Source organism: Prinia subflava, chromosome 4, assembly GCF_021018805.1.
Source record: "Prinia subflava isolate CZ2003 ecotype Zambia chromosome 4, Cam_Psub_1.2, whole genome shotgun sequence".
Taxonomy (NCBI): Eukaryota; Metazoa; Chordata; class Aves; order Passeriformes; family Cisticolidae; genus Prinia; species Prinia subflava.
In genome coordinates, this window is record NC_086250.1 from 44,159,660 (window position 1) to 44,184,037 (window position 24,378).

General features: G+C 38.4%; 1 protein-coding gene across 1 annotated transcript in view; it reads left to right on the plus strand.

The window, feature by feature from the left end:
- The window catches only part of NELL2 (neural EGFL like 2), a 135,143-nt gene extending 112,379 nt beyond the window's left edge, over positions 1–22,764 (plus strand). Inside the window, exons 16-20 of the mRNA XM_063396595.1 lie at positions 5,359–5,499; positions 15,508–15,701; positions 16,762–16,938; positions 19,059–19,283; positions 21,970–22,764. Coding sequence (XP_063252665.1) covers positions 5,359–5,499; positions 15,508–15,701; positions 16,762–16,938; positions 19,059–19,283; positions 21,970–22,020 — 788 coding nt within the window. The 3' untranslated portion in view covers positions 22,021–22,764. The remainder of the gene's footprint in view (positions 1–5,358; positions 5,500–15,507; positions 15,702–16,761; positions 16,939–19,058; positions 19,284–21,969) is intronic.
- Positions 22,765–24,378: the final 1,614 nt, after the last annotated feature.

Sequence of the window (24,378 nt, forward strand, 5' to 3'; positions counted from 1 at the left end):
CTCAAACCAAAGGTCTGGTTGAACAGGAGAGTCTTCTCAAGTATCATCATGTCAGAAATTCGTTGTCACATGAAAACCAACACAAACACTTTTTGCTTCTTAAATGCAAGAGATGAGACTCCAGGATTTGCAGTAGAGATGAACCCTTTTCAAGGCTAGTCCAGAAAACTGAGTCATTAATAGCAAATATTTCACATAGTACAGTGACCTTTCATTTAGTCCTACTGAATAAGGCCTTTTCCTCCTTCCATATTTATGTAGTAAAATTAGATAACCCAGACATCATATTAATCCTACTGTATATTCTGTTATCTGAGTACAAATCTGAATAGTTGAAACATGACCTTTTACATACAAGCCAGACATAATATCTTTGAAATTGCATTGACATATGCAAAGGCATATCAGAGTCCAGCTGTTACAAATGTACACTTGAAAAAAACCCAAACATTGAAGAGTATCTGTTAAGCAGCTTCAAAGTCTCCTAAACCACTTTTTCAGTGATTTGTTGCTGAAATTCTTTTTTTTTTCATTTGTTTGCAATTTATTTCTACTGTATATGGGTTTGGGATGTGGATGGCTTAGGAGGTTAGCATTAGACTGGAAAGGCTGTTGCTGCTGCAATGAGATCTCAAATTTGGCCTGAGTCAGGAGTGACTGAACATTTTGGAAGATGTTGTCTGCTCATAATCTCTGTAACCATATCCAGTAATAAATCCCAATTTGCACTGGGTCAGATTATTGCAGTTGGGAGTCTCTATTAATTGGCAGTTTTAGCTCGCCAGCTAGTCTTAGCTAGATTCTTTGTTGCAGAAAAACTTCCAGTGTGGAGACAACTATGTTAAGTATTCACAGCTCCCAATCTGTGGTGTTGACTTCTTGACAAGCAAGGACTTTGGTTTGTATTGACCTGGATAAGGCAGTTTATGGCAGAAAATATTTATAGACTGTGTTGTGCTCTGTGTCTGTAAGTTTTTGAATGCAGGCTTTTCTAAGAGAAGGATTGGTGATTAACATTTAATTCTTGAAGTGAGCAATATAAAATGGTAACTACACCCCTCCCTCACACCATGGTTCTTTGTTGAGTGCAGCTTGACTACATTAGAGCTTGGTCCTGTTGCTGAATGAAAGAGAACTGTTATCTTTCTAATTAGCAATCTTATACCACTTTCAGTCTTCAAAAAGACTTATTATACAGAAATTCTCAAATAATATGAATCAGAGGGTTATTTCGCCTTTTCTTCTTTTTTGTACCAGTGGATAAATTGCTAATGATCTTATTTTACTCTTCAGGGAGCAGAGTTTTCTCAGTGTTCCCAAGAGAAAAGGGTATAATAGTTAAAACTGTTGCTACGGTTAAGGAAATGAGTGATCCTGAGGTATGAGGAAGGTATTTGGGAGAGCAAGGCTTTTTCATGTCAGGGGGAGCTAGGCATATACAGCTCTTACTTTCAGAGTGCCTCTGATTGTGTGTCTACTTTATTAGAGTGAGGTCTCTGCAAAAAAATTTAAAAATTTTGAGTTGAAAAATGGGTAACAAAATATGGAAATAAGAAGGCTGACTGGTGGGAATACAAAGTGGGAATACAAAGCCTTTTGCTAACTTTATTTTACAGAGTAATATTTCATCTTCCATGCTTTTCTGGTACAGCATCAAACAGGACTTCATTATCACTGTTAATATTCCATATAGCCCACTGATACACCATAGCCACTGGCCAAGCAAAACTTTAATCAGTTTTTCTTCTCTTGTCAGCTCATACCTCTGACTGAGCAGCTGCGAGATGATTCATCCAAGAAGGTTTCACCATAGGACAGGGGAAAACTATTTCTGTCTGCTTTTCCCATGCTAATAAGATAATTTCAGTTGTAGATACTTTTGCAGCACTTCCTGAGCTGTGCTGTGCCTATTTGAAAACAGAAATCTTTTTATCCAAATATCAAGAAATTTTTCCATGAAATCAGTGCTTTTGCTTTGTAAGACACATTTCTGCTGCGGTTTCTTGTTTAACAGAGTTGCAACAGTCATATTTTGTCCCATTACAGAGCATGTTTCTAGTAGAATTAATAATCAGCATTAGCTGTGAGAATTAAAACAAAATACTGTGCCTAGAGAACATCTATATTCCGAAACCCACTGGCATGTGCTTAAGTTATCATTTACCTAAAAAGTTAGTGGTGAGAAATGTTTTAGATTTCTTTTCTTTGCTGTGAAATCCTGAAAGGAGTAATGACTTAATTCAGCATGGATGCAGCAATGGTTCCAATGCAATGGCAAATGCAATGTTCCTGTGCAATCTGTTGGGAGTAAGACATTCTTCAAGACCTGCAGCGTGCCTCTGTACATGCTTATGATGCTTATGATGGGAGGCTTTCTTATGTAACTCCACTCCAACTTTGCATGCAGTCATAACAAAACCAGAAGAACGTATTTCTTTGTTTATTGACATTGGATAAAGCATTTCATCCCAAATAATACTTCTGGTGTTACAGATTCATCAGCTAGTTTGCAAATAAGCACAGAGAAGCTGCTTTTTTACCGATACTGATGTGACATTCATGGCTTGTTTTTCCTGAATAATCAATGAGTTCATCAGAATGTGCTCCACTTGTGCCTGTGACACTGCACTTACACTTATAAGGCTTATAGATTCACAAATAAATTTTTTGGAAGAGAGGAACACAGTCTTTCTTTAATTCATATCTGTTACTTTGACCTAAATAACACTCATTTCTCCAGCTCGTCACCAGTAAACACATTTCACTTTCCCAAAGAAGTATATGCCATCCAGTGTCTTAATGCAGTGTTATTAAGTAGCCAGCGTGAAGATTAACATCAAGTCTTACAACAGCTCTTCTCTTTCAGCCTCTGAGTGGACAGGCACTATTGGTTCTCTGGGTCTGTAGCTTTAGCCAACCCTAACAAGTTGTGTTGTACTGAGCAGGTGATCCCAAGCGTTTAGCACGGTCACTTCTGTTCTGCCTGGCAAGCTGTCTGCCAGGCAGCGTGTTCCCCAGTGGCAAGGGAACTTCCAGATTGCAGCCCTTTCTTCTTTTCTTTTCCTTTTTCGTGAGTAATCTCTGGCTTTCTGAGCGAGTAGCAGTAGATAAGGCACAGACAGCAAGCCAACCTTTTCTCACTACTGTAACATAATTTTCATTGATCTTCCTCTGATCTCTCAAACACCTCTGAGGTCCCACTGGCTCCTGGCTGCTCACAAGAAAAAGGCCAGAGTTTATACTGATTTAGAAAGAAACACACAGAGCAGTGGAAGATTGTAAAGGCTTGGCATTTCTCAGTCTTGCAGCACAGCTACTCAGATGATTATCTTGGAATTCATAGTGGAATTGAAAATTCTGTTTTAAACCAATAGAGACTTATGACTATATTTGTGGTGCACAAAGCAGCAAAATATACACTTGCTGCAATATTGCAGCAGGAGTATTGGTAATTTTTATCATCATAAATACTGATAATGTACATCAGGGTGTTTGTTCAGAGATGCTTTTGACAGAAAATCAGACTGATGCATCATAGTGAAATTTTCTAATGCGATTTTGTCAAGGATCTGTAAAGCTTTTAAAAACCAATACACTCATGATACAGTTGTACAGTTATTCCAAAGAAATTTTTATTTGGCATGTAAATAAATTCTTTGGCATGTAAATAAAATACCCAGAGCACATGCCATATACCCCCTTTCATGTAGAGGAAAAACACAACTCAAAATCAAATGTGAGTGACTGTGCTATACCTTGTAGTTTATGCAGGTGTTCCCCACACACTAATATTTTTATTACCTTCAAATGTGGAACAAAGTGTTTTCAATGGATGAGGAAGTCTCAGGGTTTTATAAAGTTTGTGTTTGAATAGGTTTCACAAAATAATTGATAAGACTATGTCTATCTAGCACACACTATTATTCTCAGAAAAGAGATTCATTACTTTATTGTAGCTCACAGGTTATTTTCTTAGCAAGTTTACACTTCCTCCTATGAAAATTTATGTAAATGGTAGGTAACAGGGACTTTGGGCAGAATTTTGACATATTTCACATATATCTCAGTGGTCACATCACACCTCTCCTTTATATCTGCATCTTAGATGATACCTGAGGATACTAGGTCAACTGCTGATGTACTTTAAGACTTTGAGTCTTAATTTGTTACTTCAGTTCTTAGTTTTAAAGATTCAGCCTTTAAAGCAAGGTTGAATCCTGGCTTTAGCGAGAGTGGCCAGAGCACTGAGAGTTTATTCATTGTTTAAACTCATGGTGGAGGATGATGAGAGCTTTTTGTTTCTTAAGGCAGTTTGCACATGTTGTGGCTCCCTTTGTGTTGGTTGTATAGGCACCTCTAAGTCAGCTTGATGTTTAGATAGGTAAGCTACTTCTGGCATAAAATGCAGTGATAAGGCAGTGCATCTGATGGGGAACAACTCAGTTCCACTCCTGTTTGACTCCATACTCCTGGTATTCCCTAACTGTTAACAGCACTCCTATTCTGGGACCTGTTCTTTAGTACAGCTTTCTGTGCACCTGAAGGCACTGGACATGAACACATCACAAAGTTCTCTACATCTCTGTAAGTCCGTGAGTTCGGACTTTAGAACATTGGTAGATTTTGGATCTAATGCGTGTATCAAAAAAAGCCCATTGTGTGATAAATTGTTATTGTAAAGTTTAGCCAGTGGAAGTTGTTCATTAAAGAGACACACTTCCCAAAGGAATTCCCAGGAGAAGGAGAATGTGTTGTGTTTCACCTTCATGATTTAAGCATTTGTTTGGAAACCCAGTTGTTTTCTTTGATGATTAGAGAGGAGCCTGCAGTCAGTTATGTTGAGATTCAGAGGTGCTGGTTTAAATCAACAGGAATTCCACAGGATAGAAAGCCCTTCTAACCTAAAATTGGTGTCACCAAAAGCAGAAGCAAGGACCAGAGTAAATATTTAATGTTTTTATATACCCCTAGGAAAAAAAAAAATCAGGCAGCCTGCACCACTCAAAGGGTTAACATCTTATTATATGAACTGGGACCTAATTCTTTTCTTCATATCATGGGCAGTTTAAACAGATGTCAGATTACCTGTCATGTATTGTGACAAAATGAGTTGTTAGTATGTAGGTAGTAAACTGGGATTAGCAGTACCTCTGCTGCTGTTTGGCCCAAAGTCATTAGCCAAGTACTTTTATGGAAACAATTCAAAGCTTCACTGCAGTTAATTCTGCAAATTCAAGTGTCAGTAATGAAAATAATTCTATGAAACCCGGGAAGATCGGGGATATTGTTCTTTCCTTGGCTGACTATGGCAGTTTCCTCGCTGTGACTTTTCCCCTGTTCTGTTGTTCTAACACGCAGACATCGATGAGTGCTCGGATGGCTTTGTGCAGTGCGACAGCCGCGCTAACTGCGTCAACCTGCCCGGCTGGTACCACTGCGAGTGCAGAGATGGATACCATGACAATGGGATGTTTTCACCAGGCGGAGAGTCCTGTGAAGGTCAGTGTCTGAAAAAGGTGGGGTACTGTTACGGTTCACATGCAAGTGTCCAGAAATTGTCTCGTGTTTCAGATTGTTCTGGTCAAGCATTGTCATGGAAACTGCAGTGAAATTTAAACCTTGACCCAAAAGAATTATAGTCTAAATAAGCATCATCATCAAAGGCAAAAGAATATAAAGTAGGAATATTCTTATAATGTGGAGCATTAGTGGAGCATTTCTGTGTTTTACTCACATAATATGTGAAGTCAGACACGGTGATTAAAATGCAGTTTCTCTGGCCCTACATCTGCTTCTGTGCTTGTCCCTTGCATAAGTGATTTCCCATGGGTTCATAGCGTGCACTGTAATCTGTCACTCCACAGTAATCTGTTTATATGTCAAATTCTTTGTATATAGAAATGGGCCTCAATCCAGACCTCATTTCCTCCACTTTGTTTTCCTCGTACACTGAAATAGTTCATGGTAAAAATATTTCCCATTGCAAAAAATAATTATCCATCTCTGAGAACCTTACCTATACCTTGGTTAATACTGTGTTATTTCTCCTGTGCAATGGCTAACTGCTTCTAGAAGGCTGCAATTTGCAGACCTACATTACAAACTAAGAAGCTCAGTGGACGTAGGGCTGGTGTGTAGGGGACAAGAGAGTAACAAAGGGGACAAGGAGATGGAAGGGTTTTCTGTGTTCATGAATGATGTTAGAGAGAACAGCAGATTAGTAAGAACACAATTATTTTCAGATGCAGATCTCTTAGTATGCAACATTATTCAGCTCTTAAGGTATTTCATGCTGCTGCTCTCAAATAACAGAACAAACCTGTCTTTTTTTTTTTTTTTGCCATGGACTTCTCAGGGCAAAATTATCAACCTTTCTCCCTTCCTTCTCTGAGCACTGAAATATTCAGTGCTCACAGTGTAAGTTTTCTTATTGCTGTTTAAACTCACATTGGTGGGCTGCATCACTCCCAAAAGGAAGCAATTGAATTAATTTCTCTAAGGCAGACACACAGACAGTTCTCCAGGAGTGAGAATGACCTTTCTGGTATACCCATCATCAATACTTTATTTCAACACATTTTCATCACAGCTGAAAGCCTGTATTCCCAGGAGGAATCAGCAATTTAAGGCAACCACTGCTTTCATAAGTCGAGCTTTCTTTGTCAAGAACTAACTAAATGTCAGTGTTAGCTGGCCAGGAGTTAGGACAGGAAGGTGCAAAGAATAAGCTGTGATTCTTCTGATTATAACATTGCACTTCTGTCACTCATGGCATAGGAAATAAATACTCCAGCCAGGCGTTTATGGAAATATTCTCAATATCCCAAGTTTTATGTTCAGTGTCAGTATAACACTTATCTCATGGGTTAGTGGTTTGGCACATGCTGTCTCAAGAGAGGTACGTGATACAAAGTGACTGTGTTAAGATGTGTGCAAACAACAATCAATTAAGCATCAATTTCTAAACAAATGAAAAGCCAAGGGAAAAGAAATATGGGAATTGCTACATGTATACAAAAGCAGCAATTATTAGACTGTTTTGACCTTTTCTACAAAGAGCCAGCAGCTCTTTATTAAACGTACACAGAGGATAGCAAGTAATTAGAATTAAATCACAGATGCCAGGAAACTATCTTCATTGCTGATAATGACTAACAGTAGAACACTTTCAGTTTGATTGATTGCAGCTCCAAACATTGGAATCCTGAGCAACTTGAGATCACAGAATCATAGAATGGCTTGGATTGGAAGGTACCTTAAAGATCATGAAGTTCCAACCCCCCTGGGTGGGGACAAAATGTACCCAAGACCAGGTTGCTCAGGACCCCATCCAGCCTGGCCTGGATGGGGAGGAAGGTTAGATATCTGATTAGTTTTACCACATCACTTTTTATTGGGTTGGAGCTTGGGACATGTTGTCTCAGATAAAAATAAAACCAGAAAGGGTGTGAAGAGACAACCAAAAATCCACTGCAGTGTGGGAAGTTGAACTTGCAGTAGCACAACAGAGTAGTGCAGAAGCAATCGTCTTCTCCACTGTCAGATTTTTCCACTGTAAGAGATTTCCCTACTGGGTTTAAAGACAAGAAAACAGTTTGCTTTTGATAGTTTTCAGTACCATCTGGTTAAATGTGATCAGATTGAGCTGTTGGTGACTGGTCTTTTAGATAATCACTTTAATGGGGCAGCAGCTTCTAGGCTATACTAATCTCAAATTTCAAATTGCAGTTCTCCAGTTCTCACTTTCAACTCTATTCAGGACCAACATGCTCTGAAACTTTCTTCTTGTGCAAGTGCTTTAGCTTGCAGAGCTGTAGAAGGAAAGTGCAAACTACCTTGAAATAGTGTTTTATGTAGAGTGCATAATAGGCTTGACTTGGCTCATCTTGTGTAAGTCTTAGTTGCTTTAATGCAAGTTTCTTCTTCTAGAGGAAAAAACCTGTAAAAGCCAAGGAAGTGTTGATTTAAATTTTCTTTCTTGATTGTTCTACATCATCTTCCTCAAATCTGGGTCTGTTTGTTTCCCCTGGACATGGACTGATAATACTACACAGAGTGTTTCAGTGATCGGTATAATCAGTTCTTTGTTTCCTTCAGCAGAGCCTCCGATTTTAAAAATCCACGTGGAAGCACCTTTTAAAATCACAGATCCACAGGAGCATTTCCTTAAAAGCCTTACTTTACCAGAATTCCAAAATTGCACCTACCCCTTTTAGGACATCATACTAAACATTCCTACCTAGAGCTGGGCTCCTTGCTAGCACTGGATTTTGTCAGTGCTTGATAATGAAATAATAGTTACGAATTGAATTGCCTGTTTTACACATCTATTGACCTTGGCTACTCCTGCTTCTTAGCAGGAGCTAGCCACTGAGAATATTGAGAATTTTGACTAATATACTTGAATGCAAAAATTCATAATCCCATTTTATTGTACCTATGGGCAATGGAAGACCTAGAGATCCCTTTGCTAATAGTTTTGATTCACAATATACCTCTAGGTAGACCTATGGTGTCTATTAAAATTACTGCAGAAATTATGGGAAATGCAGCTGTAGGGCTTCAACCCCTTAGCAGCACTTGCTGTTTTTCCCTTGGAAATAGAATTGTGTTATGCCTCATGGTATTTCCAGGAAAGTGAAATATCAGCCATGTAGTCCTTGGGATTGTAAGGCTTTGGGAAGTCTTAAATTTTATATATGTAGATACAGGATCCAGTATGGTATATTACCTGGTATCTTTCTCTTTGCATCCGACAGCTGTTCTTTATAGTTTCTTTGAACAGTCTTATTGGTACTGAAGGTTGTCTCTTATGTACCATTTCATAAAGAGAGCTGGGCTAAGGGAGTAGATATTGCATCCTAAGGCTTCATTGCAGTAAAAAAACTGGAACAACTGAGAGCAAAATCCTAAAATAAGAAAGTTCAGGCCCTATTAATGTTTGCCCTGCAGTTCTGTGGAGCATCATGATTCCTTTGAATTTGTCCTTTGCAATGTCTAAAATCTTCCATAATCAGTTGAAGAGGGAGGCTATTTTGGTTCATACCAGAATAGTGCAGGTTATGCCTCATCAGTTGTGGACATTTGGCACACATCCTTATCCAAAGAAAGTTTCTCTAATTAAGGCAGCCCCTTAGGACTTACCAAGAGTATCTGTCAGGTACCAGCTGTTGTTAGTATAGAACATGAGATCAATGTACCTTCACTCTCAGCAGGTACTACATGCTTTAAATGAGACACATGCAAATGAAAGGTTTGGACAGATCAATCCAGAGTGCCCAATTCTTAGAAGAATCTTTTTTGGTTGTAAGGGTTTATCCATATGTGAACTCCCATTTGGGTTTTCTGTTCTGAAGTATATTGTATTTTTTTTATCCCATCCTGCTTCCAGAATTAGAATCACTTACTTCTCAGTGTGACAGAGCAGCCTGCTTAACAGCACAGAGGCTGAGGCTTGACTTAAGTCAGTTTTCAACCATCCAGGATAATGAGGGATGGAGGCACATTACAAGCCTCAGTGTGCTCCCCTGCCTCACTGGCTGAGCAAAGTCCAAAACGGTCACTCCAGCATCCATGTCTCTGGATCTGGAAGGCAGAGGAATTGCTGGCTGTCAGGATGTCTCAATTTATCTCATGCTGCATCCAGTATTTTAACTAGTACATGAGATTTCTTGACGTTGAAATCCACTGTCAGTTTGGAGTCCTACACTTAAGTTTATCAGAAGCTTTGTTTTTGATAGCACTTAAGAGAAACAGGAAATAAAAATCACTACTCTTCAGCAGGAGACGTTACTAGCAGTCACAAAGCTCCATCAAAATCCTTTTGCTTTTATTCATATTAATTAAAGGTCAGCAAATAAAGCAACTTCTTTCTTTTTTCCATTTATCCCAAATAGAGCTATTGGCATTAAGGCTTCAGTATTGAATTTGGGAACTTAACATATGCACCACAAAACAGAAGGCAGTTATGGGGACACATTCGTATTTCAATATTCTGGAGTGTGGGAAGAATACAAAATTTTTAGAGCTTCTAGTCTTTTATAAAATCACTGATGAAACAGAAGCTTGACCACTATATTTTATAAGACAGCAATTTGAACACATTTACTGTATAGGGAAACAACATTTCTGTCAAGCTGATGTTACCAACATCTGAAGTCTCAGCTCGTCATCTTCCACATCTGGTAAGAACTCTCACAGGTGGCTTACATGAACTCACAAATAAATTATTCACAATTCCCTTGCTCTTTGAAGAATGATTACACCAGTCAATAGATCTGCTCAGGACAGAAAAGAACAGAAATAGATCTTTCTGCTCAGATGAGCTTGGGTTCCCTAGCAAACGCACTCCTTCCTTTTTTGCCTTAAGCAAAAATACTCAGGTATCCTGGTACTTTCACCTTGCTGAGCAAATGCTATTCCTCAGAGCAAGGGTAACTGAGAAACTTCAGTTGCATCAGAGCAAAGGAACTGTCCACCCTCCCAAGCCATCTCTTCCATTTCTCGGTGATACAAATGTTCACCTTTTCTTTACAAAAATGAGAGTCTAACCAATATCAGAATGATTCTGGTCTCAGGCAGACCCTTCAGGGCTTTGTGAGAGTCTTGTGCATGTGGGTATGGATAGTTCATCAGAGGACAGATAGCTGCAACTTCCTATCACCTGTATCACACTGAGTCTCTGAGCCTTTTGTCACTTCCTAGCAAGGTGTGCACAGGGGTTTTTTTGTTTTCTAGTTGTGCCTTGTTTATATCCCTTGTGAGTTTATGATGAATTTTTGCATCTGCCATTTATAAGGTTTTTATCTATATAATTCAGCTATTTTTTAGAGCTATCTGCAGTAGTTCCAAGATCTTTTCCCAGAATACATCCAAAGGACTGATGTGATTTTTGAACAGTCATTTCCCCATACACTTTTCAATTGAATCTCATCTGACATACTATTGTTTGCTCAGTCAATATCACAAAATACTTCTATAATTCACTTTTAATATTTGGGTCTAATACTTTATTATCAGCAGTGTTACTCGTTGCACTGTTCATCCATTTCTCCAGGAAATAAGTATATTGGTATATACATATATACCTATATATATATATCTCTATGTATATTAGGCAGCACACATTCTGGCACAGATTCTTGGCAAACTTCCTTGGCACAGATCTCCATTGTGATAACCTGACCATTTTTTGCTGCCTTGTATGACAAAATAATTATCCCTTTTTAAATAAGTAATTATTTAATATTAATATTAATTGATATTGAATATAATTAATATTAATCTTTGACTCAATGACCACTTTTCTTCCATGGCGCATAGTTACTTTAAGAGCATGTTTTGTGCAAGGAAGGTAATGAATAGAATATTACAGTATATGAAATGTATCTCTCTTTAAAATATTTTACTATAGTATATAGTAAATTTTGAATCTGTGACACGGTATCTTTAAACAATCATCTTTCTATCTGAAAATGTTATCCTTTAGTTGCTAGCTTTAATTAATATTTAAAACTTCATCATTTTGATGTAATAGCCTCTTTGAATCTAGACACTACCACAGAGGTGGGGTTGGTGTTTTGTTTTTTTTTTTTTTTTTTGCAGCCTTTTAACTTCCTTGACGGATATTGAACTTGTGGTCACTGTTGGTCACCAATGTGGAGTAGTTGCTTGGTCAGGACATTCTGAATCAGAGTCTGCTTGCTGCTCAGGGCCAAGTGAAATGGTGCTTTGTCCCTCTGGGTTTCTTTGACTACTTCTTCCAAGAAACAGTCAGTAAATCTCTTAAATACAACCCTGGGTTGCAACCTGGAGCAAGTAAAATTCCCATTTTTATGAAATTTTCTATCTCTGCAGTCTCACAATACTGCAAATGGAGTTTAGTTGTTCTAGGTACAGTGACCATATTGTATGGCTTTGGTCCAGTATTTTTCTGTGTAGGCAGTAAATTATTTGTAATAGAATTAACTCCTAGTTTTCTGTAACATGTATCACTACTTCTTCTCCCATGATATTCCTTTGTTACTGCAACATTAAATTGTGCCTAGAGATGATGGTAAGAAAAGGAAAATCCTTAAAAATGAGACAGATCAAAGCTGCTGTAATTTTTTATGTGGGTTAGATAAATAAGAAATGATTCTCAGTTTATTAGCACTAGATAACTAGTTACATTTCATTTCTGTCCTTTTATTTTTTTTAATTGAGGCAAACCTCCAAGTGTTTTGAGGCATGATGTTCTAATGTCCTAACATTCAGCTGCTTGGTTCTTAAGGAATGTGTTGTAAATAGCCTGAAGTGAAGTATTTGTTTTTGAGTGGTTTGTGGGAGACTCTTCGGGATTTTTTTTGGTTTTGGTTTCTTTTGGGAGGGGGCTGGGGGTTGTTTGCATGTGTGTTTTGTTAACAGCATGGGAGCAGTAATAAAATAGCACTGTGGCTGGATGTAGTGGAATATGCAATCTGTAATGATACCATCTTCCCTTTTCAAGCACAAAAGATGCAGCAACCTTGTCCTTAGCTGGTTATGGCTGTAAATACAATTTCAGTAGCATGATTTGCCATCTATTAAAAGCCTAAAGTAAAAAAAAAAAAAAAAAAAAAAAACAAACAAACAAAAAAAAAAACTGAACAAAGTTTTGCTTGGTTTGGGTGATTTGTGTGCAAGCACTTTGCTGATAATGCCTGAAGTTTGATGTGGATAAATAATGCAGATCAGAGTTTTATGCATGAAAAGTTGGTGTTTCTCTTGCTGCATCGTAAACACACTGCTGTTTCTGATTAGGTTAGAGTCAAAATGTAAATAGCTCCTGCTGTGACTAGGGATATTTAAATTGGCCTATCCAGAATATTTATTTTCATGAATCAAACAACTGAAAAAAAAAAGATAGGGAATTTTCAGCTCTCAATGGCAGATAAGCTCGATTCAATACCAGAGTCAATGATGAAACCTCTATTATTTTCAGTTACTGTGACTGTGTTCAAAAATAAACGTCAGAAGCCTTTTTCTCATGGGAAAATTGTGAAATAGATTTGTATACAAGTGCCAAAAGCAGAGTCAGTGTTTATAGTATCACCATTTGTTGTTTAAAGGAAACCTTTCTTATTTACATGACAGTTGAACTTTGTCCAGTTATCTCATTAAGTATGTCTGCCTTCTGTTAAGTATCTAGGTTGCTCAGAAGTGACATTATAAATTTATGACAGCTGTGTGAAAGTTATGTACAAAAGCGTGTTATAAACAAATGAATGCAAGTTTTGTAAAGTAATTTATTAGAAATTACTTTGATAATAGAGATAATCTTGCTGTTAATCTGAATCATTATAGTTAAACAGATTTTGTGTGTGTTCTTGTTATTGCACGACTTAAGAACAGCTATACTTTAATTTTAAATTGCCAGATTACATTACTTTCCAGCTGGATTTAAGAGAAAATATTGGAAGCAGAGGGCAGCTCTTCCATCCCTCTGCTCTGCCCAAACTGGCATCACTCAAACCATTGCTGTTAGCTAAAAAACCTTCCAGTTCAGAGTCTGGACAGCCTCTGCAGGGTCACCTGTTCCACTGGTTCTGTATCCTGACTGCTGGGGTGGCTTGCCCTGTCTGAGGTGCCAGTGATGTTTCAGCTGTTCAGCCTCACTGAATTAGGTTCGTGGTCCGAGTTATCTCCTGCCTGTTACAGCAGTGTCTGCCTCCAGATGCCTCAGAAGGCAGTGAGGTAGAAGTTGTAGAGATCTGAGATGATCTTCCTGTTCTGGATTATCTGATACGTTAATAAGTGCACCATGTGCCCTAATGAGTGAAATGTAATCTCTCTTCCAAAATCTGTTAGCACTGAAAATTGAATATTCTTGCTAGCTTTATACACTTTTGGCTATGCAATTGTTTTTTGCCTCTTAGGATTCTGTAGCAGTGAGTGTTGTAGTTTGCTTGTGCATTGTATGAAAAGTTATTTCCTTTTATCAGGCATAAATTTGCTGCCTTTCAGTTCCACTCACTGTCTCTTGTCTAGTGTGTTAGCCAATATGGACAAAAAGCTTTCAACATGTTTTCTTTGGAGTATTCCTTTTTTTTTTTTTTCGTTTATATCTCTTCTTGCTGATTCTTGTAGAGATGAGCAATCCATGTCCTTTCATTTCTTCTGAAATGATATTTCCTCAATCTCCCCATAAGCCCTAATAATTTTGCAATTTTTTAAAGATGCTGCCACTGCTACTGCACAAAGTATTTGAAGGAAACCCACAATGCTGATGATTTGTACAATGCAGTTCTAATAATTTCCCTGCTGTTTTTCATCTCAATGCATATTCATATTAGCATTAACTTTTTTGGGGTTTTGACCATAGCCACACTTGGAATTGAAGTAGTAATTGAATTATTTTACTTTAAACTGAATGTGCTTGAGGTGGATTGGAGGTTTCATTTCCATTGTTGAACCCAAAGCTGAATGTTTTATTTTTGTGAGATTTTTATGCTGGTGGTGAAAGATACATGCATGACCACATTGCTTATTTTATCTCACTCCTCTGGTGGAAATTTAATTATAACACTACTTGTTAATGAACTTTAATCAAGAACTTGGGCCATACTGTTGAGAAATTGTATTTAGAGTTGAACTCAATATCGCAATATTTACAATCACTGTAGTTCTAATCTTTACTCTGTTTTCCAGTTTTTATTGCATATATCCATTTGCTTCATGCCCCTTTGAAGCTTCTTTCTGTGATAATTTTTCTCCATTTGAGCAGCAGAAAAAACTAAATAAAGGCTATTCGAGTAGAAGGTACTGTGTGCTGCTAGCTTGCCTTTGCAAAATAGTTGCATGTACCTTGATGAAATAGACCTTTGAAGTACTTTTTAATTCTTTGAGATATATTTTTAGAAGTAATTTATTTTTATTCACTGGAGACATAATTTTTTTCTCTGTTTTCTATTCTAGACACCAGGGCTATAGCTGTCACTGCAACTTGAATATTTAAAATATTCTGGTTTTCACATTCTAATGAATGATGAAATTTAAAGCATGGTGTGCTTGCTTAAATGAGCTTACAGGTCAGACATCACCTTTCACATTAAATTATCATCAAGTAAACTCCAATGTGCTAGACAAAGCCAGCAAAAGTTTTTAAGAACAAGATTCTGTAGCTGTTCTTGTTTCACATAAGATGTCTCCTGTATGGTTGCCACAAAATAAGGCTTTTTAGGGAGCTAAGAATTGTTCTTTCTCTCATGTTCCTTGTGGTTTCTTCATTCTATGTACTGTACACAATAGCATTCACCTAGAAATATGTATAGCAAAACTCAAACTATCAGGTTAAAACATGATCAAAAAAAGCTGATGTGACCTGTAAAATAGCTTTTTTGAATTTTTAAGTTCTCCCCATTCTGGTGAAGTACAAATTAATTCTCAGCTGAAGGCTTTAATGACTAAGAATCATTTATATTGACTGCCACAAGAACATGTTTGTTAATTGAATGTGGTCTAAGAGCATTCCATGTTGTGTTTTTGCAGACATTGATGAATGTGCAACTGGAAGGCATAGCTGTGCCAATGACACTGTTTGCTTTAACTTGGATGGTGGGTATGACTGTCGATGTCCTCATGGCAAGAACTGCACAGGAGACTGTATCCATGAAGGCAAAATCAAGCACAATGGTCAGATTTGGGTGCTGGAGAATGACAGATGCTCTGTCTGCTCCTGCCAGGTCAGTACAAATGGAAGTAGCTGCTTCTGCAGGGTGGTGGTGGGGATGAAGGGCAGAGCATCAGGATTCAAGTGAAATTCCTGCCTTCTCAGGTGCACATGTGGAGCTGCAGAAATAAAATCATATATCACATAGGGTTTTGAGAATAGCTTCTCTCTCCGACCTGCACAAACAAAAAATTTATTGGAAGTTTATTATATGATATTGAGAGAAGGATGATAGTACTGTTCTGTTAGCAGAGATGCCACCTGTGTTCTCTTGGTGGGAATAACAGCATTTTCATGCAAATAAACTGTCTAGACACATATTGGGGCTAGAGACTGATGCCAGTATCTCCAGCAGATGGCTACAAATAGAAGTAGGTTCTGTGTCTGCAGAATAATTCAGCTTAACTTTCTCAAATGTTTGCTGTGGGAAGTTTGGTCCCAAGCTAAATGCTGATGGAGAGTGAAGGACCAAAACAATGCTGACAGTATCCCGAACATTTCAGCAGCTCGACTTTAGCATTCATGGTTCAGTTTCAGATCACCTATCATCTTCCTATGTGAATAATTACAGAACAGCGGGGTTGATCTTCCTTGACAGCCTGCAATCTGGTATTCTATGAAACCATGATATTCTAGGAAGTTTAAAGCAAGATTCATCAAGCATCTGTATGAGAATTGCAAACTTAGTGCAATCTATTAAAATCTAACCCTTGGGAAAGACACCCTTGGGTTTGACCACCTCAGGGGAGAGCTGCCTGGAGATTGGTTGAATGAAGGATGTATATAAGACAACATGGGAACATTGTGGTTGTTAGGATGTGTATAAGACAACAGCGGAACATTATTGTTGTTAGGATGTGTGTAAGACAACAGGGGGACATTGCGGTTATTACTGAGTGTGTATTGGGGTTTCTGGCTTGGTTTGAATTGTATTTTGACAAAGATACTGTGTAGTGGAAAACTTGTGAGCTGCTAATGGCTTAGAATCATGGTTAAAAAAAAGAAATTGGCTGGAGTACGGCTAGAGTTGTGCAAATTTCTGCCACTGATTTATGTCTCTCTTCTAAAAACAGAATGGGTATGTGATGTGCCGGCGAATGGTCTGTGACTGCCAAAATCCCACCGTTGACCTCTTCTGCTGTCCTGAGTGTGACCCGAGGCTCAGCAGTCAGTGTTTACATCAGAGTGGGGAGCTTTCCTATAACAGTGGTGATTCCTGGATACAGAACTGTCAGCAGTGCCGCTGTCTGGTAAGGTTCCTGATTACAGAGACAGCAGGGAAAAACTATATGAGATATTCTGATCTGTGGATAGTTTCATTTTCATGCATTAACATCCACTTAATTTTCCATGAAGTACATGGATAATCAAAATCTGGTTTTCCTGGATTTTTGTCAGTATTGTCCAGTTTCCATCAAAAATGTGTTTTGACGTAATAGACATAAAAATCAATCATGAAGGTGGTTTCAGCAGAGTGGAGGTCATTTGGATATGGCACCTACACAGCAACACTCGTGTTCACTTATTCAGAGACTCATGAAGCTCTATTAGGAAATTCGAAATATGTATTTATTTCACAGCTGATAATTTCAAGGATTGTTGTAAACTAAAAGTTATTTATTCATTTCAACATTTTGAGTAACAGAGGAATAGTAAGACTTTTTGCATTTATCGAAACAAAAAAAGTGAAATGAAGTTTGAAAAAAAACATCTCTTAAAGCTTTTCGTCTTTTTCCTAGGCATGTATTTTGGAATCTAAGCAAAAAATATTTTGCATAATTCTGCTTGTGAAGTTTCTGTGACAGAGAAAATCCCAAGATAAAAACAACTATCTTTTATCACAAGTTATCTGCAAATATAAAGGCTGGTCCATTTAGCAGCTTTGGCTTGTCAGGGTATCATGAATAACAGCCAGAAGCCCATTTCTGTAGTTTGTGCTTTCAGTGTTACCATTGCTAAAATCCAATTAAATAGTGCTTCATTAAATGTTTAAAAATGAAAAAATAACCAACCCACAATTTAGGATCTCAATAGATGTTTCTTTTTTTTCAAGATGCTACTTCTGTAGCAAAAGTCTGCTTTTCTTCAGTGATCATGGATTTTTTGGGGTGACAAAGTATTGTCTACTCCTTGTACTGTCCATCACTGCCAAAAATAGATTGAAGTATCAAGATCAGTGGCTGCATTAAAAGATTGTTTTCATTCTTACCATCACACAACTCAAAAAGAACAAAATTGACCCAGATGAGAATTTTTTAGAAGACTGACTTCACAATACCTTCTGCAACAAGTGGAGGAAATTTGGAGCTATTACAAGTGTCTGTGATTTTTTTTTCAGCTTCTGCTTTAGAGATGGCGAACTCCTCATTCTCCAAGACTTAGATACATTTTTTGTGAATCAGCTGATTTCCTAGAGCTAAATGCTGTTCTTTTTGCCCCCCTTAAGTCCAGACTATTAAATCTGTGCTCAATTGAGCTGAATGAATTGGAAGTCAGAGATGGACCTGCTATTATAAAAGAATAATAAAAAAAAATGCATTATTGACTTCTGTGAAGTCTTTTCTTTGACCAATAAAACTACAACTTTAGCCTTTGTCCAGAGTGAAGAGAAGCTGATTCCAGCTTCTTGCAACTGATATGATTTATTAAACATCTTTAGATTTGTGTTCAGGCATAAAGTAACTTTCCCTAAGGATATGCTGGCCCAATACAAGTCTCTGCTCAGACCTTTTCTTACCCTGAGTGTACTAAACCCATCATGCAGAAGGTGTGATAAAGTTTGGAACTTCAGGTATTCTGGTTATAATATCCTAAGTAGATGGTTAAGTGGGTGGAGGTCCTCTCATTGACAATGTGGTGGTGTTCCCCATTACATTGGACTGCTGGTGGCTTGACACCCTTAATCCAGCCAATGCATTTGTAACCACGGCAGAGATAAATTTGAGGGGTTTCTGTGGCAAGCCAACAGTCCAAATTGTGAGTAAGAACTAGGTGAAATTGGAGATTTTGGCACGCTTTTGCAGTACAGTCATATTACAACTTCTGTCCCTTGCAAAAGTAGGGCCTCACAAGGACAGGCCACAGTCCTGTGTTGCATAATTTTGTGGAGAATTTTCAGCTGCATCTTGATGGAGAATGTACTGAACTGAGTTAAATCTAATATACTTCCAGAATGGCATGCAGATAAAACCACCTGACCTACTGTGTGTCCCACAGTGAATATCAGTGAATATCAGTGTTTTCTGTGCTGAATTCTGAACAGCACCAGATGGGAAAAAATAGCCAGCTAGGAAACATAATGCTGATTCAGAGGAATGGGCGAGTAACAAAATAAGAGCTCATAATAATATCTTGTTCTCTCTGAGAACAGCAAGGAGAGGTTGACTGCTGGCCATTGCCGTGCCCGGAGGTGGACTGTGAGTTCAGTGTGCTCCCCGAGAACGAGTGCTGCCCACGCTGTGTCACCGACCCCTGCCAGGCCGACACCGTTCGCAACGACATCACCAAAACGTGTCTGGATGAAACCAGTGTCATTCGCTTCACTGGAGCTTCCTGGATTAAGCATGGCACGGAGTGCACCCTCTGCCAGTGCAAGGTAATGAAGGTTGTAAAGGTGAAGCTGAGATGCTTCTTCCCAGCTTGTTCTGTGGCACATAAATATTCATGCACTGAGTCTGGTCAGTGAACAGTTGGTGTCTACGCTCGTTTTAAAGCAGCACAGATGACAGTAAAAGTGTTCAGCTTAGTTAACTGTGCTCTTGCAAGTGCTAGAAGCAGTTTGATGTGCTAGCAGATCAGAAGCAGGACAGCAGCTCATGCTGCAGAGTGCTGTGGACATGGTTCTGGGCTTTGCTTTTCCACCAGGATAGCTCAATTTGAGTTTAAACATGGAGCTCCAAGCTCCCTGCAATCTCGGAAACATGCAGGTAGGGCTGTGTAAGCCTAGACTTTGCACAAGAAATTTGTTCAGGGTGACACTATAGTGTTACTGGAACTGATTGAATTGATTTTGAGAATAGTAGTTGTTTTCAGAATAAAAGGACATGGTTACCTAGCTTTTGTACTTGAAAAGTAATCAACCTGTTTAGAACATTTACTGTTTTTGTACTCAAAGAAATTGAATGTCTGAGCCATTAATGGCTATGGGCATATCTGAATTCTGACATCTCTTTTTGAGGATGAAAAAGAAAAAGGGCTTAACATAAGTGTTTCTATTCAAAATAAGATCATAAAGTGAATTATGTTTCTGCCACCCGATACTGAACAGTGACAATATGTGTTTCCACAGCAGCCAAGGAGAGAGATCAGGATTCATGCATAGTTCTCTAATTATTACTGAAATCCACAGTTGATTTTGGGCTTTATTCTATGTTTTTCCCAAGCAAGACACTTCCCAAACCCCAATACGTGGTACAATTAACTATTTGAAAATGTGCTCATAAAGAAAAAATCTATCTTCAACACCTCCTTCTGAGGGAATTCTATTAGGCAGCAAAAGCTGTCAAATATCACTTCCTTCCTCTACTTTGCCTGATGCAATAGGTGCTGCTGTTGAGGCATAGTTTTTTTTCAAGGGCAGTGGTATGCATCAAGTAAGTGTCAGCATTTGTCCTGATGTCAGAATGGGTCAGTGGTTAGAAGAAAATGCTGCAATCTGACAGACTGGCTAATGGTTAGAAAGGCAGCTGCTGCCCAGGGTATGTTAAAACAGGCTTGCAGGCAGAAACCTGTACTTTTGGGGTCCATAGCTGGTGCCATACACCAGCTCCAATGCTAGAAGTTACTTTTTGCTCAGACAAGCTGCAAAGGTTCTTATGCAGCTGTAAAAGTTCCCCATCTGTAAAAGAAATTGTTGTGTGTAGTTCCTCCCTAAGGCACTTTTGAGACGCAGTGATGGGGAGTGTGCTCTTGTTGTACTGCTAATCAGTGGCAATGCAGAGGGTATGTATCAGTTCTGATCATGGCCACCTAAATGCTGCTCCCATCTGGCCTTTTGTGTTAAGCAAAGACTGAACCTTAAGCATGGACTGCTTGGTGTTCAGTGTAAATACATACACAGACTTATCAAATCCATTGCTGCCATGTGAACATAGTGAGGATTAAAATAGATACTCTGCCATACTCCATAATTTTAGTGACTCAGGCGTGACTGTGCCTAACAAAGAAGAGGTACCACTTCATCCCTAAACCAGTCCAAATTTTATTCAGTTCTCCTTACGGAGTAGTGTTCATTTTGAAATACACTATCTGCTCATATTGCCAGCATTTTAGTATTGCAGTTCTGCATGCAAGCAGCCCATTCCCTCCAGCTCAGGATAGTGGTGTGCCCAGTTTGTGTAGTGTTCCTTCTCATTCATCCTGTGTCACCCCACTTGTCTCTTGCAAAGCATCTCACGGAAGGTCAGAGCTCCAGTCTAAGCCTCTCTAAACAAGCTATAGCAAAATAGGTTTACATAAATCCTTTAAGAATTTAGAAACCTGGACATCAGCTAAAGCAGACTTAGGCACAAAAAAAATTCTAATCACAAGTAAAGAAGGGGGAGAGTAGGATTATAACCTCCTGTAACAGAAGGAAAGAAAATGCTTGAATTATTCAGACCTTTGTTTCAATAAGTCCTGTTGGTTTAGTCAATTGAATGCATTTGGACTAATCTATAAATAATACTCCTATTTTATTTGCATTGTAAGAATCAGACTTAAGAAGTAGTAGAGATGCATAAATGATTTCTCCCATATTTTAATGATGTCCATAGGCAATCTGTTCCTTTAATTGCCCTTAGTATTTTCTTAAGAATGTCTGGACTATTTGGAAAAATTTTATGGATTAATGTTTGCTGGTGTTACAGCCAGGATGAATGAAATTGAAGCATTCAGGGCTAAATAAAACCCAGAATCCCTTCTGCCTGATCTGAATAAAACTCCCAAATGCCTTGTCGTATTCAACAGCTTTATGAATTTGAGCAGATGCCTGATACCTTTACTTTGGGAGCATTTCTTCTACTGATCCCAGCTTCTTTCAGTTTGAGTGTTGTAGCTCTGGGACCTAGACCACAACAAGCCAAGCAATTAGAGGAATCATAATAGCCTGTTCCCTCGGGCAGCATAAGGACATGAGGACAATGTCATGAATCTGATCCAAGTCTGTGCATGTTTTGTATTTTACAAATGTGTACGTTCAAATCTGATGGGTATTTGCAGACAGCTGAGCTTGTTAAACTTACTTGTTTTGTACAAAATGCAAATTGTTTCAATTCTTCTTTCTGGTTTTTTTTGTCCTTTAGAATGGCCATGTCTGTTGCTCAGTGGATCCACAGTGCCTTCAGGAACTGTGACACCAACAACTCTCTCTCACAAGCAGTTTCTGGATAAAGAATTTTCCTTCACAGAAATAGACCTTTAGACCAAAAATTGTTCAAAATTAAAGCAAAATTAGGTTGGTTTTGTCTATCTGAAGTGCAGATATGTGATGAACTCAGTTACCTGAATCAGAGTGAAATTTATGGGAGTCAAGACAAGCTCAGATATGTAAACCTTTGTATGAGGTTAGGCCCAGGTCTTCTGGCTATTTGTCTGTCTGGCATTCTTATGCAGAATGTTTAGGTTAGGTTAAAGTGACACATTGTAATGCTGTACATAATGATGTCAAGATCTAAAATCAACTAGGAGCTTTTACAGGGTCTTGCAAATCTTTGAGAGTCCAATGCTTGACCAGATGCAGCAGATTTACAGATAATCATATTTGGAACTGCACAAATGTGTTTGCTTACTGCAGAACTTAGCAGATGTTTGAGCAAAAGGATGAAGCCTTCAGGAATAATGAACCTAGCAGCTAAGATGTGATATGTACAGTATGTGCGCTGAAAAAAAAAGATAGAAGTTATTGTAAAAAACAAAAAACAAAATGAGAAAAAAAAAAGAAAACCCGTGATGCACAGGCATGGCTTCTTAATGTTTTCTGATGGGAAAAGTCATCAATATTTCCTTGTTTTACTGCACTTACTATTATTTCTTGATTGACTTTGTTCAGTATAAGCTCGTTCTTGTGCAAATTTAAATAAATATTTCTCTTACCTTAAGTTTCTGTTTGTGCCATGTTTCCTTTTCAAGGACTTAATTGTCATGTGTGCTGTTACTTCTTTGCCAGTATTTCTGGGAATGTGGACAATACTGGTGAAGTGTTGCCCGTCTAGCTCCTCTACATGTGGGAGTTCATGCCCAGCACAGCCTTATGCCTATCATGTCTTATCTTTGTTAAGATACCCAGAAGTAATTTGTCATCACAGTGGATTAAACAGCAAGCTCACATGCCTAAAGATCAGATCCTATCTGATCCTATCCAACACCAGCAGGGTGTTGTCACGCAGAGGCAGTAGAGACCATTTTGTGTGACTTGGATCTGTTGAGATTTACAGGGGATCTTCTCCAAATTCCCCCTCTCTCTGGCTGCCAAGGGTTGGTTTGTCTTCTGTAAGCTCTGCAGCTGTTTTTTGCTGTTTGTGTGAAGTCTCTTAATGCGTGGGGATTACTTAAAAAATGCAAATCCTATTGTCACTACTGTTCTGTTGGGACAGTAAACAAAGGAGGCTACATGACCAAAGTCATGTTATTCTCAAAGAGAAATAAAGCATAAAGTAATGTTTACAAATTGCAGGCTGAAAATGCGTCATGAACAGTGGGGACAAAACAGGAGAGGAGGAAGATGCCCAAGATGACAGCATTCTTTAGATACTACTTTAGTACTCATATTCTTTTCAAAGTGCCTTACTGTTCTTCGGCATCTCTCTTAGGAGTTCAGTAGATTGTCACGAAATCTGAACAGGCAAAACTGCCATTAATATTGCTCCTGTGAGATATGAAATTACAAGGGAAGTCCATGCATGTGGTTTTACGAAACAGGATTATTTTCTGCAAAGAGATGCTATTTCAGTTTCATGTACTGCAGAAGATCAAAGGGAACTCATGCAACCACATGTATCCAGCAGGCATTCCCTTGAACCCTCAGTGTCTGCTGGAGACTGGATGTTTTTGGATTAGCAGATACAAGAGACACTAGGCCACCAAATGCTAATAGTCTAAACAAGTCCAAGAAACTAAAAACTGGAAAAGACTAAAATGGATATTTTACATTGAACCAATAAATTTATGGAGATTTCCAGACCAAATAAAATCTTTTCCTCATCTAGACCATAAATAACAGGTATTCAAGGTTGTTTTTTTCTGTTCTCTCCTATTCCTGGCAAGCCCCAATCACAATTTTTAAAGAAGAGAGTTAGCTCTCTAAAAAACGGTGCTTTCTCTGCAATGTTTTCTTGCCTGGTGGTAACTGTCAGGAGGTCATGTTTTCACCTCAGACTCTGAGGCACATCTCCAGTGGATTTCATGAGCAGCTGCATGTTTCTGAGAGAAGGTTTAGCAGAAGTTGTGTACCCTCTGAGTAAGGCACTTCAGTTTCGTTCAAGGTAGGTACAAGATAGACATAGAAAAAGCACGGACACCAGAGTTCTTTTTTTGAAAAGAATGAACATTTTTCAAGGGCAGAATCTTGAGCTCTGGCAAAGGCTGTACAAAGCTCTGAAGAGAACCACTGGAGCTGGTAGAGTAGATATCTACAGAACATTGTAAGTAACATTGTAAGCATCCCTATTTGGGCAGTGAATAGAAAAGTTGCAGGTGAGGCAAGTGTCTCTGTC